Here is a 16,628-nt window from a genome sequence, read left to right on the forward strand (position 1 = left end):
AAAAGTTACAGAAATGAAATTATGAGATGAATAATTCCTTTTTTCAAAAAATTATATTTATGCCAAACTAAACTAAATGGCCCTCCATACTTTTTATCTATCCATGAATACATCTAACACGACGTTACATAACAGTCGGTGTTTTGCCCCCAGCAGCACCTTTACAGTCACTTCACATCCAGATGTCCACAGTCACTGTCCTCACTGAATCGTTGTTGCTAATCAAGGAAATGCAGGAAAATCTGTGACTGAAAGAATGTGATATACAACAATGTAAATTAGACAATTAAGAAAAAGTAGCTCCTCAGAAAACGGTCTTGATTTTATCTGACATTAACCTTTGAGTCTGTCAGTAATTTACTTCTTAAACTGAGAGTTGAGGATGTCGAAGATTCACTGTGGTGACACACTTAAATCCTCTTAGGAAGGCGAGACACTTCCTGGTTTATCATTTATTCACCGCGGTTTAGCTTTGTGAATATGTAACTTCCTTTGACACAGCACACGATGACTGGATGATGTCTGTTTTTCGCTGAACGTGTGATCCTTAGAGAACTTCCAGACGTGCCGATACGGGCTGATGTGAGACACACTGTGGCTTTAATTGCTTAAATTGGACACACAGCGGCCTGATTTACTGTGAGCCTGAATCTGGGTCATGTTTGTGATATGGCTTTATGATTCAACATGCTCACATTTGTCCACTCAACTATCCATGCATGCATTTTTTTTCTCTCCCTTTTCCCACTTTCTCCTTTTTTTTATTAAATATATCGGCTTCTTTCTGCCTTTGGTATGTTGTTAATTTCACTCTCACTTTGTGTCTTTGTTTTCTCCTATTGGTTTCCTTCTTTCCAACTCAACTATTTTCTTCTCTCTCTAATGATTTATTCCTACTCAGGGCAGCAGGAGCAGAAGGAGCACTGGGTTGCTTTAGTAGTGGGACACGTAGACGCCTGGAGCATTTTTGGTAAAGGTCCAGTGTAGATCTGGTGGCAGTTTGCAGCAGATTTGATTCCATGCCATGAAAAGTGGAGCAAATCTTGAAGTTGAAGAAGAGGGTTATTATGTCGCTCGATACTCAAATATGCACATATTGCACGTTGCTATTGACCGTGCCGTCATGCCTTTAGTTAAATGAGGCTTTGTTCGACCGAAAGTCAGTCAGTTCGAGGCCGACCTGCGTCTTTATCCTTCCAGTGCTTGATGTGGGACATGTTGTCCATGGCCCTTGTGGCCCAGCTGGCCCTGGCACAGATAAACTCACTAAGTCCTGTAAACACTCCTTTTCCTGGGAGGATATGAGGCTCCGATACATTTATTTTTTCAGGCATCTGAGAAAACACAAGAGGCGGTTTCTGACATTCCGTCAGACGACAGGCATGAGCGTTCATGCCCTCGTTTTCCTTCTGTGTCACTTGAAAAATCAGGCTCTGCTGGTTGTGTGACTGCAGATTAATCCCAGAGAGATGACCAGTAGTTGTCCCCTTTATGTAAGATTACACCCATGTTTCATGCAGAAAGTAGCTTGAGTTTCATGGCCTGTTGTGATGATGAAATGCATTTTCCACTTGAGGGACGCCCCCGAAGGCTTTTTCAGTTCACACTAGCAACAGAAAAATGAAGACAAAATGCCAAATGTCAGCTGAGGAACAGGTAAAATATTTATGTCTGCTCCTCTTGGATGGATTACATGGCCTAGCTTCTGTCAATGTGGGTAATTTGGCAATCAGGGGGCTTGAATGTCACATATGCGCCGTGTTTCCTCATCGTACTCATGTTCCTGAGTTTGTTTGCTGAAAGCTGTTCAGAGCTCGAGCTTTTCCGTCTTTCTGATTATGTTTGTGTTTGATGTATTGTAAATGCATGTGCAGGGAGTGGAGTCTTAGTCATTGTTATCAGCATTTTATTCATGTAACAGTTTGGGTTGGACTATATAATCTGCATCAGGTTATGTAGCTCAGTGATGGCCCAGAGTTGCAGCAGCAGCTCTCGCGAGTAACTGGGGCAACATTTGAATTACATAACAGCTGTGTTGCTGGGTTGATTCTGTGCTTCTATTTATTTTTATCATTTGATGCCCGCCTGCGGAGGAGACTCTCTTCGTCATGCTGGGACGTGCACGGTGAGCCCGACGGCCGTGGACGGTCCGTGAGCTGCTGCTGCTATCTGCAGCCAGCCAGCTTTAAGTAGGTCATCACAGAACCTCAGTCAGAGGTCTATCCAACACAGTGGAGTCTAACACACTGGTGTGGTTCATTATCATGTCTGAGGATTGAGGTGCTGAAAATAAGATTGTGTTTGATGATGTTTCAGGACTCATACCTGTGTATCCTTTGGGGTGCAAGGTTTCATTTTAAGGTGCTGAACAGCGACCAGATGTGACCATCATTAGTGGAAAGGTGAACTGAGGAATTAGTGTTAAGTCACTGCAAACACACTCACAAAAGCTCGAGCAAAGACAACTAACTGCACATCAGTTATGTTATTTGTCAGATAACTGCATTAAACTTACTCTAAAAGAAACCAACACGACAAACAAGGTTGAAAAGTCCTGTTCAGTTAATTCAATTAGCTGAGGGGATGTGTAGCAGACAGCTAGCAGCTTACACATCCATCACTCAAAATGCCCATACCTCCATTAATGTATAACCATAATAACACTTAAACGGTTGAGTGATGGAACTCACACCTTGTGCAGCTGCACGAATGTACAAATGACCTATGGAGAACAAAACAGTTTGTTCCAGGCTGTAAACATAATTATTTCTGCTGTAAAGCTGAGCATTTTAATGTGGTAATCTGTGAGGACTGACTTGCTTTTGAAACGAGGCTAAAGGGCCCCCCTCCGCTTTTTTTTTTTGCATCTTTTGGCACATATGCATTGGTTTTATTTTTCCATTCTTCACCCAGGAGTTGCTGCTTGTTGTACACCATTAATGTTGCATTTTATCTTAATTTAAAACACACAAATGAAAAACTTTTACAGTTCAGGTGAGTTTAGGATATATTTAGTAAGTGTGCAGCACAGATATGTTCCTTCAATTAAAGTCTGTGAATCTGGCTTTAAACGGGATTCATTCAAAAGGAGGCTCCAAATGTGCTGGAGGTTATCAGCCGATGCAAATCTATTCCTGATCTGGTTCCAGTCATTCTTTGGTGAAAGTGCCCCACCTGAATTGCTGTCATCACAGCGGTGATTGCTTCTGCTCAGCAGTGTACACAAACTTCATCTAAAGTGGGAATGTAGAGAAAATACTTGGCAGATTGCTTGGAGCTTTGCCCGCTCTCACACCTATGTGCACCTGGTCTCACTGTTGAATTGTTTTTTGGAAACAACACAGACCTTGTATATTCAGCCTGAGATGAAAGGCCAAATTGAATCAACAGCACATGTATGTAATCACTACCTCATAGCATTGAGCCCTAGTTTTAACTGGTTAACCTCTTGACATTCATGGGAAACCATCTGGTTTGGACTTGAGGGAGTAGGGGATTACATATAAAAGATGGATATAGAAATTAAGAATTGAAGTGTTTTAAACCTGTAGTATTTCTAATTTTCAGCAGGGGAAGAATGATGGTATAGGAATCTAAGACAAAATCACTACTTTTCACTTCCTTTCCATATGTTCCTTGTGAGTTTGTGGTCTCAATCGCTCATTTCAAGTCCTATTTCATAAAACATGTTGTTAGATACAGTCAGTGAAGTCAGGGCTCTTTAACGTGCATAATAATGAGCTGCTAACTGAGGCTAACAGCAGCTAACAGAGGCTAGCAGCCGCTAACAGAGGCTAACACAGACAAAAGCAGCAGCACATACCAACAGAAAAGTTAATTATATCTTCAGCAACTCACCTTCGTTTCACTGTCAACGGTGAAAAGTGAGCTTCACTGACTCATCTACTCATATCAGACTCCTTTCACAAGTTTTACAGCCTCCTCCAAAGTAAACAGATGTGAACACCTGGCTGAGGTAAAGAGCGAATTGACACCTTAAACTCACTACAGATGAATAGTGGTTGTATGGTAGGATTCTGCACTTGAATTGGGTTGGGTAAGAAAGTTGACTGCAATCTCCAAGTCACATCTACTGGTGAGATTTTACACAGTGTACCTTTAATTTTGTAAGCCATGGTCCTATTTAGCGTGAAATAGAAGATAAATCTGGGTATGCTTTTGTTTGTGCAATATCCCCAGGTTCTCCGTCAGGTGCATCCTGAGCTCGTCACATCAACATGATAGTGAGGGCCAAATGCTCAGCTTTTGCAAGACATGCGTTGACAAGTAGCATCTAGTTTCTGAAAATGTGCTTATTTTTCCATTTATTATAATTTATTTACAACCCAACCCTATCTATAGGAGGTTGCTACCAAACTGGTGCTTATTAGAGAAGAGATTTACAGGAACATCACAATGGACCTGACCCCTGACATGCTCAACACTGCCAAAAATGCACTTCAGTATCATTGTCTTCTTTGCTTTGTTTTAGTGCATGTCTGCAGAAATTGCTTAAAGCCAATTCTCTTCCTCACTTGTACCCAAACAAAAGACCCTCATGTGCTTCTGTCTAAAATGTAGTGTCTAATGCATTTCCTAAAACAGTGAAGTAATAGCCAAGGATGCCTAAACTGGTGAGAGCATGTCCCTGTTTTCTCTTCCACACTCTTTTCCCTGCCAGCATTTATGATGTGCGCAGCAGTGCAATCATGCTCGGAGATAATTGATAACAAAAGGCCAAATTGAAAACACTCCGCAGGGGAGGGTTAATAATCAAGTGCTCCACATTACTGATTAAACGCTTGCTACATAGTTGTGAGTTGTATTGAGTAAACAGCATGTGGTAGTGCTTTCCTGTTTATCTCCAAAGTATTTGGATTTTAGCTAAATCCCCCTGGCTTTTGTCAAGCCGCCTCCTCGTATAAAGTGTTTTACGTGCTGATTTGCTGCCATGTTGTTGTATCGGCCTGTTTCATTGGCTCATTCCCCAACGGCGAAAATAAGACAATAAAACTGTCCCAAAACAAACCCCAAAACAGACAAATTAGTTTGGTTTATGCTAAATTTAAGTGCAAATGAATTAGATGGCATGCCAGCGTGGAGTCCGCTAGGCAAGACTGGATTTCCTCTCCTTCTCCCCCCCTCATCCTATTATAGCTGGTTGTTACAATGCAGAATGGAGATATAAAACTAAGCAGGGGAGCAGGCTTTTTAGCTGGATGGGAAGAAATGCTCAGTCTAATCTGATTGGCTCCCACATCGTCAGGCGGACAAATGGAGAGGTTTGATATTATTACTGAGCAGCTCAAACTAATTGAGTGTAATTATACAGTAGAAATCCACCGACAATGCCGTCCCCAGCGTGGGCCTCGTTCTCACGCCATGTGTATTACAGGGTGCCAGGCTCATGGGACGAGTGCTCACTTAGTGCTCACTTAGTCTGTCAGCTTGATTCTTGAGTAACTGGTGTAAAGTGTGGTTCTGAAGCCCAGGCTGTTTGGACATTTTGGGTGGGAGCCAGTTACATAAAAAAGATTTCTTGTCGGACTGGAAAGCTCCTTTCTCTCAGAGTCTCACACACTTTATCTTGAGTGCTTAAATGAAGTTTCTCGGCAGGGGTGTACCAGCCTCCGGCCGGGTCTCTGACAGCTTCCTCAGCTGCCAGGTGACATACCGTGCATACCTGGGCTCACCGCGTGGGTAGCCACGGGGCCGCAGGGTGTGGGAACCCAGCAAACTCTGAGACACTCGTCAAGTTTGAGAGACTGAAGTAGCGGCGTTTTTCTGCTCTTGTCTCATGGGAACGTCTCTGCTCTCATGTGCCTGATGATGAGCGATTACAACCTTGCCATTTCCCTAGACTCCAGTCTGAAATCCAGAGGTTTCCCCCATATTCCACCACACGCTGTGGATAAGACTAAACAGCCTCCATCTGCCTGTAAAATTGGTTTAATAATTATTATCGTCTGGTTTTCCAACCTCCAAGTTACAAGAATATTAATGTTAATAGATAGCTTATGTTTTTATTAAAGCAATTATTTAATATTTTGTGGATAGTCATTATAACATCAGGGTCTCTTTTTTCATCATATACAAAAAAAACCATATACCGTTTCAAATCTGACAGATAATTCACAAAGACACGTTATACATTTTGATAACCCAAAAAAGAATGTCTAAGTGTGGTTGTAGATAAATAAGTATAAAAGTGAGTCTGGTATCCTCATCTGGCGTCCTAAATCAACAGTTTCAGTTTTATGACTGCAAATGGTTTGAATATGGATAGTAGGCTGGATACTCTTGGGTAACCTAGTGCAAGGCATACACTTAGGGGCCTGCACTTAGGAATAGGCGAAGTGATGTAGCCGGGCTGTTAAATGACTTTGTGGCACTGGCAGATTAAAAAAAAAAACATGGTTGGAGACTGTTGGATCGTGTGCATTGAACTCGAAATCTTGTTCATATTTGAAATGGCTGCTTCCAAGCAACCCTGATGTATGAACATGGTGATAAAACAGAACGAGACAGTCTTTCTGCTGTCGGTTTGTGATTTAATCGGGTCAAGTCGGAAATTACTTGACAATCTGTTTGTAATAATATGGCAAAGGTTGCAAATCTGTTGCTGTCTACAGACAGAGAAATTCGTATTAAACAGAAACTTACATTAACTACTTACAATCACAGTCCAGCCAAAACCTCATAGATTTGAAACAGAAATGCAGAAATTCCTCAATAAATAGTAATCTAGTTGGAATTTTATACATGGCTCAGCAATCTTGCTTTTATTTTGGAAAACAATCAAAATACAACTACTTGGCAACAATCTTAATCGAGTAACCAATTGCAAAGAGGCATGTTGCAGACAGGGCATGCTCATGCGCGCAGCTTGACTTAGATCATGGGTCTCCAACTCTAGTCCTCGAGAGCTAGTTTATCAAATAATGTCAGAAAATGAGTTCATTGCTCTTAGCAGAGGTTCAAGTACAGTTTACAGATTTATTTCAGGTGAGCAACAAAAGATAACCTAGTTTTGCTTTGGGTGATAATGAACCAGGCTTTCTAAATGACCTGCTTATTCTCAGCTTGGCATGAAAACCTCTCAAGTGCCCCCTTACTGAAATCTCTGAGCCGTGTCACAAGTTGCGTGCAGTTTGCCTGCTGAACCTAGGTCCACATTGTAAACAGCGCTATCTTCAAGGTTTATAGCTCATCGCACAATCAAAGGCGCTTTAATAATCAGTCGGAAAATAAAAGAGGAAGCTTTTGGGTTCATTCCAGTTTGATTAAAGAGTGTTTTTACTTTGTAGTGACAGTGAGTTTTCTGCTCTGTGTGCATCCCCTCTTGCCCAGGGCCCACTGCCAGCCCTTGTAATTGGACGTCCATTATCCATCGTCCAATGAGACCATCCTTTGTGTCCTTTGAGTTGAGGGGCCAATTATGAGCTCTCCTCTTCCAATCATGAGTGAGATCAAAGTTGATAGCGGGGCCGCGTGCTGTCAGAGTCACATGCGTTGTTCCCCAAACATTAGCGCTTTGCACCAATCTCTATTCAGCCTGTGGTTTCCCCTCTTTGGAGCCCAGTGCCAGAAAAACAGAGGTCTTTTGAGAGGCCTGAAGTCTGCACAGACAAAGAAAGGACAGTCTCCTCTCTATCAGCCAGCGTTATCTGCCCACACAATCAAACACGTTAAACCACTCGTTGTGTCCACAAATTTACTCTGGACTCAAGTGGAAGTTTATCAAGATAAGCAAGTCACACATTTTAGGAGTAAATTATTAGTTATTCAAGGAGATTGATGGTAAAAACATTATTTGTTTCAGTCTCACTGCACATAAGGCTTTGATTGTGCCACTGTTATGCCTTATACCACACTTAAAAGTGTGACCAGATCAGATGTTCACAGCTTTCCTAAAGGAGTTATGCTTTTCCTGGTCATGCAACATTTAGTCTTTTTAAAAAAAATCACATCTATATTTTTTTAAGTCTCACAAACTGTGCTTGTATAACCAAAGCTTGAAACTTGAATCATATATCCCATTTATTCATGAAACAAGAATCCAGTAAAATAACATATGTATTCACAATATATAAACTTAGCAACCTCTTTGTTAGGCATACCTGTTAATGCAGAAATCGAATCAATGGCAGCAACTCCATTCATTTAGGCATGCCGGCATGGTCAAGGTGGCTTAGAGATTTTCAAACCAATCATCAGAATGAGTGAGCCAGTGGAGAAGAAAGGTGATTTAAGTCGCTTTAAACGTGGGATTGTTGTTGGTGTCAGATGGGCTGTTCTGTGTACTTCAGAAACTGCAGGGATTTTCCCACACACCAATTTCTAGGGTTTACAGAGATTGGTCCAAAAAAAGGAGAAAATATCCAGTTAGTTTTCTGGGAGAAAATCTGCTGTCGATGCCAGAGGTCACACGACAATGGCCATACTGTTTTGGGAAGGCAGCAGTCACATAAATAATCACTTGTTATGACTAAGCTATGCAGAAGAGCACCTTGACAGCAACAGAAGACCACACCAGGTGCTTTAAAACTGAGGCTACAATTTGCACAGGCTCACCAAAATAGGACAAGATAGGTAAAACCTCACCTGGTCTTGATTTCTGTAGCAACATTAAGATAATAGTATCAGACTGGTGTGGGGGATATTTTCTTGGTACACTTTGGGCCCCTTAGTACCAACTGAGCATTGTTTAAACACTACAGGCTATCTCAGTATTGTTGTCCACTGTGCAGCCACTTTGTACTCATCTTCTGACGGTGTCTTCCAACAGCAACTTGAGTCATGAACATGACAATGAGTCCACTCAAATGGCCTCCACAGTCAACAGATCTCAGTCCAATAGATTCTTGCAGCAACTATGTGATGCTGTCATGTCAACATGGACTAAAATCTCAGAGGAATGTTTCCAGCACCTTGTTAAATCTTTGCCATTAGGAACTAAAGCAGTTCTGAAGACAAAATGGGAATCCAACAAGGTACTAGAAATGATGATGAGCTGTTTTCTTCCAACAATAACTTCTAAGGCCAGCTATCCAAAAGTCCTATCCTAGCAGAAGATGTATTTGATCCCACTGTGCCACGCTGCTGGAAATCTCCCCAGAGGGGACCCTAACTCACAATCCATGGCTTAGGAGACCAGTGCCTTATCCATTAGTCCAATTCTGTTTGTGGAAGGGGAGATTCTGGTCATGGATGTGCAAATTTGTAGCAGTTGATGTGCTGTCATGCCAACATGGACCAAAGTCTGTTTCTAGCACCTTTTTGAATCTATTCCATGAAGAATTAAGAAAGTCCAGTGGAATTTTATACAAAGCTGGTGTAGGTTTTAAGCTAATTTACTTTTTTCTATTGAAATAGGGAGTCAGTAATACAAGTAGATGACTTGAAAGGCAGCATTTGTGTTGACATTTTCATCTCAATGGGTTTTATCCAGTTTAGTCAAGGATTGGAAAAAAAAAAAAACAGTTAACAGATCCTTGCCATCTAATAAGCAGAGCCATTATTTCCATTGCTTATTCAAGGAGGGAAACTACATCACTAAGCAACCAGGAACTAGTAACTTAAAGTGTAGTCCATATAAATTTGGTCTTTTGAAAAAATTATAATTTTACTGTGGAGAAATGTTATTAAATGCAGTGAACTTGCGGCAGCTTTGATTTCAGCGTGCCTCACCATATTCATCCTCTATGAACGTCTGACTTTTACAAGCCCACAAAATGAAAATGGATTTATATTTCAAAAAACTGAAGTCATGTTTGAAATCATCAAAGGAAAGCTGGCTCTTGTTGGGTCCAGTCATTTTAAATTTTGAATAGCAAGAACTGTTACGGACCTATAAGCCTTTTCTCTGATATGTTTTTTTGTATGTAGCTTAAAGAGTGTCTACTGCATGGCTCCCAACATGCATACTCTTTTCTCAGAAGCAGACAAACTTGAAACATGAGCCAGGCAGAAGGGCTTAACCCACGGTGTTAACCTCGTCCACCTGGCATGGGATCTCCACCTCGTCCACCCATCTCCAGGGATGTTTGTTTATCGTATGCAGATGAGGCACCATATTTGGATCAAACTGGTGCTGCAGGTTTGGGTTTGAAACTGACAGAGGGCGGCTAACAGGATTGGACGTGCAGATTAAGAGCCCAGTGAGAGGAGGCTGAGGAGGGGCTGCATCTGTCAGCAGAGAGGAAACCCACCTCCTCACCTTGCAGCTGGGGTGGGGGTCGGGGGGACAAGCTCCTTGTATAGCCTCCTGGCAGACTGGGTGTGGGTGTGGGAGGCAGAAGGTGGTGCGGCAGCGCGTCCTGGCTATTCTTCTGCACAGAGGCCGCCCTGTGATCACATCCTCCTCATCGGACGCTGAGCCAAACCCTCAGCTGGGCTCTGAGAGGGCTCTTTCATGCACGGTTTCCCAAGACCAGGGCTTTAAATGTGGGGAGCTGGCTTGTTGTTGCCACAGTGTAGTCTGTTCAGAGACAGAGGTCCCATTTTAGCCACAGATTTATCTGATAGGAGATCATGGTTTGCATCCTGTTAGTGTTTTTTCACTTGTTTTTTGGCATTTTCTGACTCATGTTGTTTTAACTTGTAGATTTCTGCTTCAGTTTCCACTTTGCTGGTTGGATTAAGAGATAAGGATTGAAGCTCATGATGACACATGTTACGGTCGGCCTAAGATAGTGTGTCACTAACCAGTTCCAAAGGAAACCTTGTTTGTAGGTGTGACACGCCTTGAAAAAGTGCAAGAGAAAACAGCTGTCAACATATTTGTCCTTTGAGACCAGATTTCACAGGTGAGGTGTGTGTCTGACTCACTTTCGAGAACTTGAGACTTAAATGATAAGAATTCAAACACAAATAGCCCCGCCCAAAAGTGTACCCTGCTTTATCTTCTAATTTATTTCACAAGAGACCACAGTTTCTTGAAATGAACAGTTAAGAGAGCTGCGGCCCACTTAAAAACCAGAAAATTCTACAGGGCCCACCCAATCTTAACCCTCCTGTTATGTTGGTTTCCAGGAACACCAATTATGTTCCTGGTTTAATTTGACCCGGGGCAAATTTACTCATCCAAAAGTGTCAGAAACACTGGCACTGATTATTTTACAATTTTCTTTTATAATTTAGATTTTTTTCATTTTCTGTAGCAATGCAGATGACATGTGACATCTCTTCTGTTCTGGGTCAATCGGACCCGCAACATAACAGGAGGGTTAAATCTTCACTCACACGAGACAAAGTGGTGTACTTCCTTTCAGATTTGCTAAAAAATATAAACAACACTGACTTTTGGCTATAGATTGCTAATGCTACTCACTCGTATATAAGTTAAGGCCAATGTGTGACCAGCGTGGTACTGGGACACAAACGTTAACACAAAAGCAGTAAATATAGGTAATGTCAAAAACTAACCATCTCCTATGATTAATTCTCTTTGTATATTCATAAATAGATTGGTATAAATATATAACTGTGCATACCTATATTTTAAGGCAGTGAACCAACAATCAGACCACCCCCTATGAGTAAGTGCTTGGCGACAGTGGGAAGGAAAAACTCCCTTTTAACGGGAACAGAAAGACACCTCTGCCAGAACCAGGCTTAAGATGGGATGGCCATCTGCTGCAGCCTATTGGGGGTGAGGAGTAAGCAAAGAGAGCCTGAAGTTTCTAATTACTAATAATGAAATGCAATCCGCGGGCTAAGCTATCTTTGCCTGCACTGACTACAGGGATCTGGCTAGCTACAGGATTTTTAAAGCTGTGGAGCTGGGTCTGAACCTGGTGTCCAAAGCTATGAACAGGCTACATTATTTTACACATGTCATTGTTACTAAAGGAGCCTAAAGAATAACTAAACACTTGACACTGAGGAAGATATGCTAGTAGTGATTTGGCCAAGAGATAAGGTAGCTATGCTAAGCTAGCATATCCCTAACGACACACGTGAGTGAATAGTATAAATATAAGTTGAAGTTGATTCAGCAGATAATGTGGTTCTAATGTGCTACAAAACTGATCTATTAAACTATGAGATTAACCTGCAGAAAAACACCACTGTGTATAGCAACAGGAATAGATAGGATACCGCAGTGATCCAGTAGCAAGGTGCCACGAGAGGAAAGCAGGTCTTCACTCTCTATACCCAGATGCTATGTTCAGCTCATATAAAGTTTATCTTTCCTGGATGGATTATAGTGTTTATGTTTGATTGAATCTATCAGAAAATGCTGGCTCATGGTCATCTCACAGATGAAAAACATATTGATAAAATAGTATATGAATAGCTGGTGCATATTTAGTAGTAAAATTCATTAGTCGGAGACAAAGAGTTGTTGCTTGATCCTTCAATAGGGGCTGTAGCCAGCAGTTATTTTTACTGTTCATTAATCTTCCATTTATTGTCTTAAAAACATTGAAAACTAGTGAATTTCTGCTTCTGATCTTAGTCTGCAGTTGCTCTTTGCATTGGTTGGTGGTCGTGAAGGGCCATAATGACCTCTGAATCACTTACCCTCTGCCTTCTTGAGCGCTCTGTCGCACCTATACTGGTCTGGCTTGTCGGGTGAGTTCCTACGGAGCTTCCTTGCACCTGGAGAAAAGGGTTAAAGGTGAAAACTGAAAGTGTTGGGGGCTGGTTGATTTTTCTTCATTGGATTCATACATGATGCACACGCTTTGGAATTTGACTACCTTGTAATTTGCAAATAGTTTCCAACTTGATAAATGATGTAAATTATTTAGTAATTCCTACCTCACTGCCGTTTTATGGCCATTCCAAACACAATAATTGGCCTTAATTTATAATATTATATTTATGTTATTTCACCATTAATCTCATTGGAGCTTTGACAAATGGACTGTCTCATTTGCTAAAGATCTATTACTAAAACATTCAGTCATTCCCATCCAGATTCAATTTTCGGACCATTCCAGACCAAAACCATTATATGGGCATTAGTGTCATGATGCCTTTTCACTGACAAATGAAGCATCCCTAAATTGCCAAAGGATGCATTATGAAAATCTCTGTCTTTATTATAGAGACATGGATCCTCATTTAAGTGATAAAATGTTCATTATGTGTTCTGCATAGCTTTGTATTGTGTAATGGCTCACACTGGTTCAATGAACAGATGACTGGCAGCACTGGCGTCAGTCAAATAACTCATCTCTAAACCAACAGTAAAACCACAATAGAATTCAAAGTACTTTTCTATTTAATTAAAGTTCCATTACCAAATGAAAACTGCTTTGATGGTAAGCGGTTACTCATCTGCAGGAATGCTTTTGGGCAGGGCAATGATTTTGCACCTGCATCACCTCTGTTTGCTCCATAAAACCTGGCCAGTGTGAAGCTTCTGTCAGATGTCATAAATTCCTCTGCGAAGCTCGCCCAGGCGTCTGATGACTGATGAGTTTGTAATCTTCGTTTGAACAGGAGCACCACCTGCCACTCATCTCCCATCAATCACAGTGATAGCTTAAGGTCATGAGCTTTATTCTCTATTGGAAAAAAAAGCATAGCTTATATAGGTCAGCAGGAGCAGGACTCATATTCATGGTTTGCTGCTATGCCAGCTGTAAAACTGCACATGTATGCTTTTTTTTGGTGATTTATACATTTGCAAAATGTAACTATGTCATTTTAGGAGATGTCAGTGGAAAAACTCCTCTGAAATAGTCCCACTGGAGCTTCAAGTTCATGTAATTTATACCAAGCAGCAACTGCCAGGGCTGAAAATTAAAGTCAGCTCGGAAGTGCCAAAGACTGCAGTTCCTCTGGCTCCAGAAGTGAGTCAGCCCCCATAGGCTCTAATGTTGAAAAGTCAAATGTTAAGGCAGAAATAAACAAGTTTTTAGCCTGGTACAAAAACATTTTGGTGTCTGTAGTTCATTTCCCCCTTTATGGCTGTTGTACAAGAGGTGAATTTTTATATAAATCCTAGAGTCACTGAACACCAGATTTTTTAAATATATAGTCAAAATGATTGCTGCTTGTTAACAAAGCTTGGCAGCATTAACTTATAACTCAACACTGTACACGTTTGTACACAAGTGATAACTTCTGGCTCCAAACCTCACCCAAAAGATTGTGAACATCAAAAAGGCTAAATTGAGATCTGCCAGCCAGTCAAGGTAGCAACGTTTATCTTTATATATATATGGTCTGTGGTATATACGTTATATAGTTTCACTGCTGGTTGAAATATTGAAGCCTGGCTGATCTTATGAGTTCAATCCTTGGTGCAAGATTTATAGTAAGTATGTGAACTGTCTACTTAAGAGTAGAATCTGATTGATATAGGACTTTTAAGACAGATACAGATTTTTGCTGATTTAAAGCCAATCTAGCAGATCAACAGATATTTTTTTCTTTCAGACACACAAAACCAATCAAGAATTCCCCAAAAGTTGTTATTTATGAGTCCTTGCTAAGATAAAACGCGAGTATAGTTAAAAAATACCTTTTTTCTTTATTGTGACAACAAGCCAGGGATTACTCTGTTATGCTCTACGGAAATCTTCTTAGATTAGATTTTTGTTGTGTTCGTGGTGTTTTCAAGCATGTGTGAACATAAAAGTTGCAGAGTGCTCTCTTATGGGCAATGTAGCACCAACACGGTCTCTTCTTTGCTTTGCATAAATGCAGACACTGATATTGTCAAATTGCTAATATCCACTGATATATCGGTCGGCTCTACTTAATAATAATTTCCCGGTTTTCATACCCAGAAGTCCAAACTTTTACACCCCTCAATTTCTAACAACTTTTCCAAAAAGGACAAAGACTCAGTGGTCAACGTTTTTGTAGTTGACACCATTAAATGGTTAAAGTTTGAGAATCATCTACTGAAACTTCCTACAGACCAGATAGGAACTACATCAACCAGGTATGCAAAAATAAACTATGCTCGGTGTACACTTTAGGAAGAAATGTAGAAGTTCCCCCGAAACCACTTCCACATTTTTACACTCTGAATGAGAGAACTGCCATTATCTATTGTGTGGCCTACTTGACCAAACCACTGTGAGTAAATCCAAACCCCCATCTTGACATTTGAAGTTCATTCTCAGCATGTCACTCAGGAAACTGGTCAGCGGAGGCGGCAGAAGCTGACTCGGGATCTTGAAAACAACGGAAAACGATCTAACCCAGAGGTCAGTTTAGAGGCTGTTGTGGAACCTTTTGATGCGATCACGTGATCTTCCTTGGCAGATTGAGCTGTAGATTGTCACGTACCTTGGAAACAAAGGTCTAGAATACTTTTCCAGGGTCCAAACTACATTTAAGTAACTGTTTTTTAAGCATGTGACCACAGTGAATGGGCTTTATCAGGGCAACTGTACTAAAAATGCAGATGTTCAAATGTTGCCTCTGACCAGTGTCCTTATCATCTAATATTGTGGCTAAATAACGAAGATTACTGCTGTGTTTAAATCAATATCGAGACAGTAGCCAATATATTAGGACTTGCACTGTAGCCAACGGAAATCCAGGCCAAGACTTCCTGTTCCGGTTATTGTATTTGAATGCAGATAAATTACAAAAGGTAATAAAACAATGGCCAGCCAGTTTGAGATTGCATGTCAGCTTGTGTCTGCTTTCAGCTGCTCTCAAGGCTGTTGCTTTACCTGCATGCAAATAAATTCTCATCGAATGTGTTGAGTCAATAGGCAGTGAATTGCAAATAGTCCCCAGAAAGCTTCAAAGTACCAAAACTTTTGCTCCTTGTTAATTAAGGTAGATAAAAACAAGTGGTTTATAAAGACAGGATCTGTCCTCTGACCTTCCGCTTACATGTCTTCCAAGTAAAATGTCTGCAGATCGGCACAAAGTAGTTTCCTGCAAGAGTTCACAAGTCATAAGAGCTGTAATGCTGAGAAACGGTCGTTAGGCGAAAGTCAGAGAGGTGCTTCACTCTTTACACTTACATGGCCTAAGATTGTTGCCAGCGGTGGTAACAGCAGTGGTAATACTGAAGTGGCAGAAGTGTGAGTTTCTGGTCTGAAGCTGGAGTCGCCAAAAACGGGCAAAACCGCCAACTCAGAGTCTGAATCAGACTCCTCTGCATGACATGAGTTAATGTTTTATGTCTTCACACGCACTCACAAACACCAGCAATTCACTGCTTCAGCCACAAACATGTAAACATGAGTGCACACACAGTCTCCTGGGTAACTATGTGCTGTAGGTCTTGCCCAGGTGATTTAATCCAGCCTGACTTTGCTGGTTAAATATTGACAAAATGCCGATGTGGCCTCGCCGAGGAGAGAACTCAGAAGAGGCACTTTGCTGCCAGGGCTGCACGACTGCCTGCTGCATCATCATTCCAACACACACACATACACAAACGTGCGCGCACACACACCGCTGAATGCAAACACACACATACACCCAGTGGCAGGCAGCAGCTGAGACTCAGCTAGGGCAGAAGTGTGGAACCAAGCGGAAGAAGAGGAAGCGAGCAGACGGGAGACAGCGAGCGCAGGATGAGCCAGTTCGTGGACCACGGCGTTGTGTCGGTCAGCGGGAGGGTCCGAAGCATCCCCCTGCTGGAGCTCCTCGCGGTGAGTGCCGGTCCATACGTTCACCCCCCCCCCCCCCCTCTC

At 41.6% G+C, this 16,628-nt stretch overlaps 1 protein-coding gene across 6 annotated transcripts in view; it reads left to right on the top strand.

The window, feature by feature from the left end:
* Window positions 1-16,628, top strand: part of LOC120746080 (nck-associated protein 5-like) — a 176,747-nt gene that overhangs the window by 15,257 nt on the left and 144,862 nt on the right. Inside the window, exon 1 of one of the 6 annotated variants that reach the window (XM_040051336.1) lies at window positions 21-16,586. The exons of the other annotated variants lie outside the window; for them this stretch is intronic. Within the exon in view, the coding sequence (XP_039907270.1) occupies window positions 16,509-16,586 (78 nt within the window). The 5' untranslated portion in view covers window positions 21-16,508. Of the gene's footprint in view, window positions 1-20; window positions 16,587-16,628 lie in introns of those variants that run through there. 6 annotated transcript variants of the gene reach the window in all.

The sequence above is a fragment of the Simochromis diagramma genome, unplaced genomic scaffold (assembly GCF_900408965.1).
Source record: "Simochromis diagramma unplaced genomic scaffold, fSimDia1.1 OVJJ01000107.1, whole genome shotgun sequence".
Lineage (NCBI taxonomy): Eukaryota > Metazoa > Chordata > Actinopteri > Cichliformes > Cichlidae > Simochromis > Simochromis diagramma.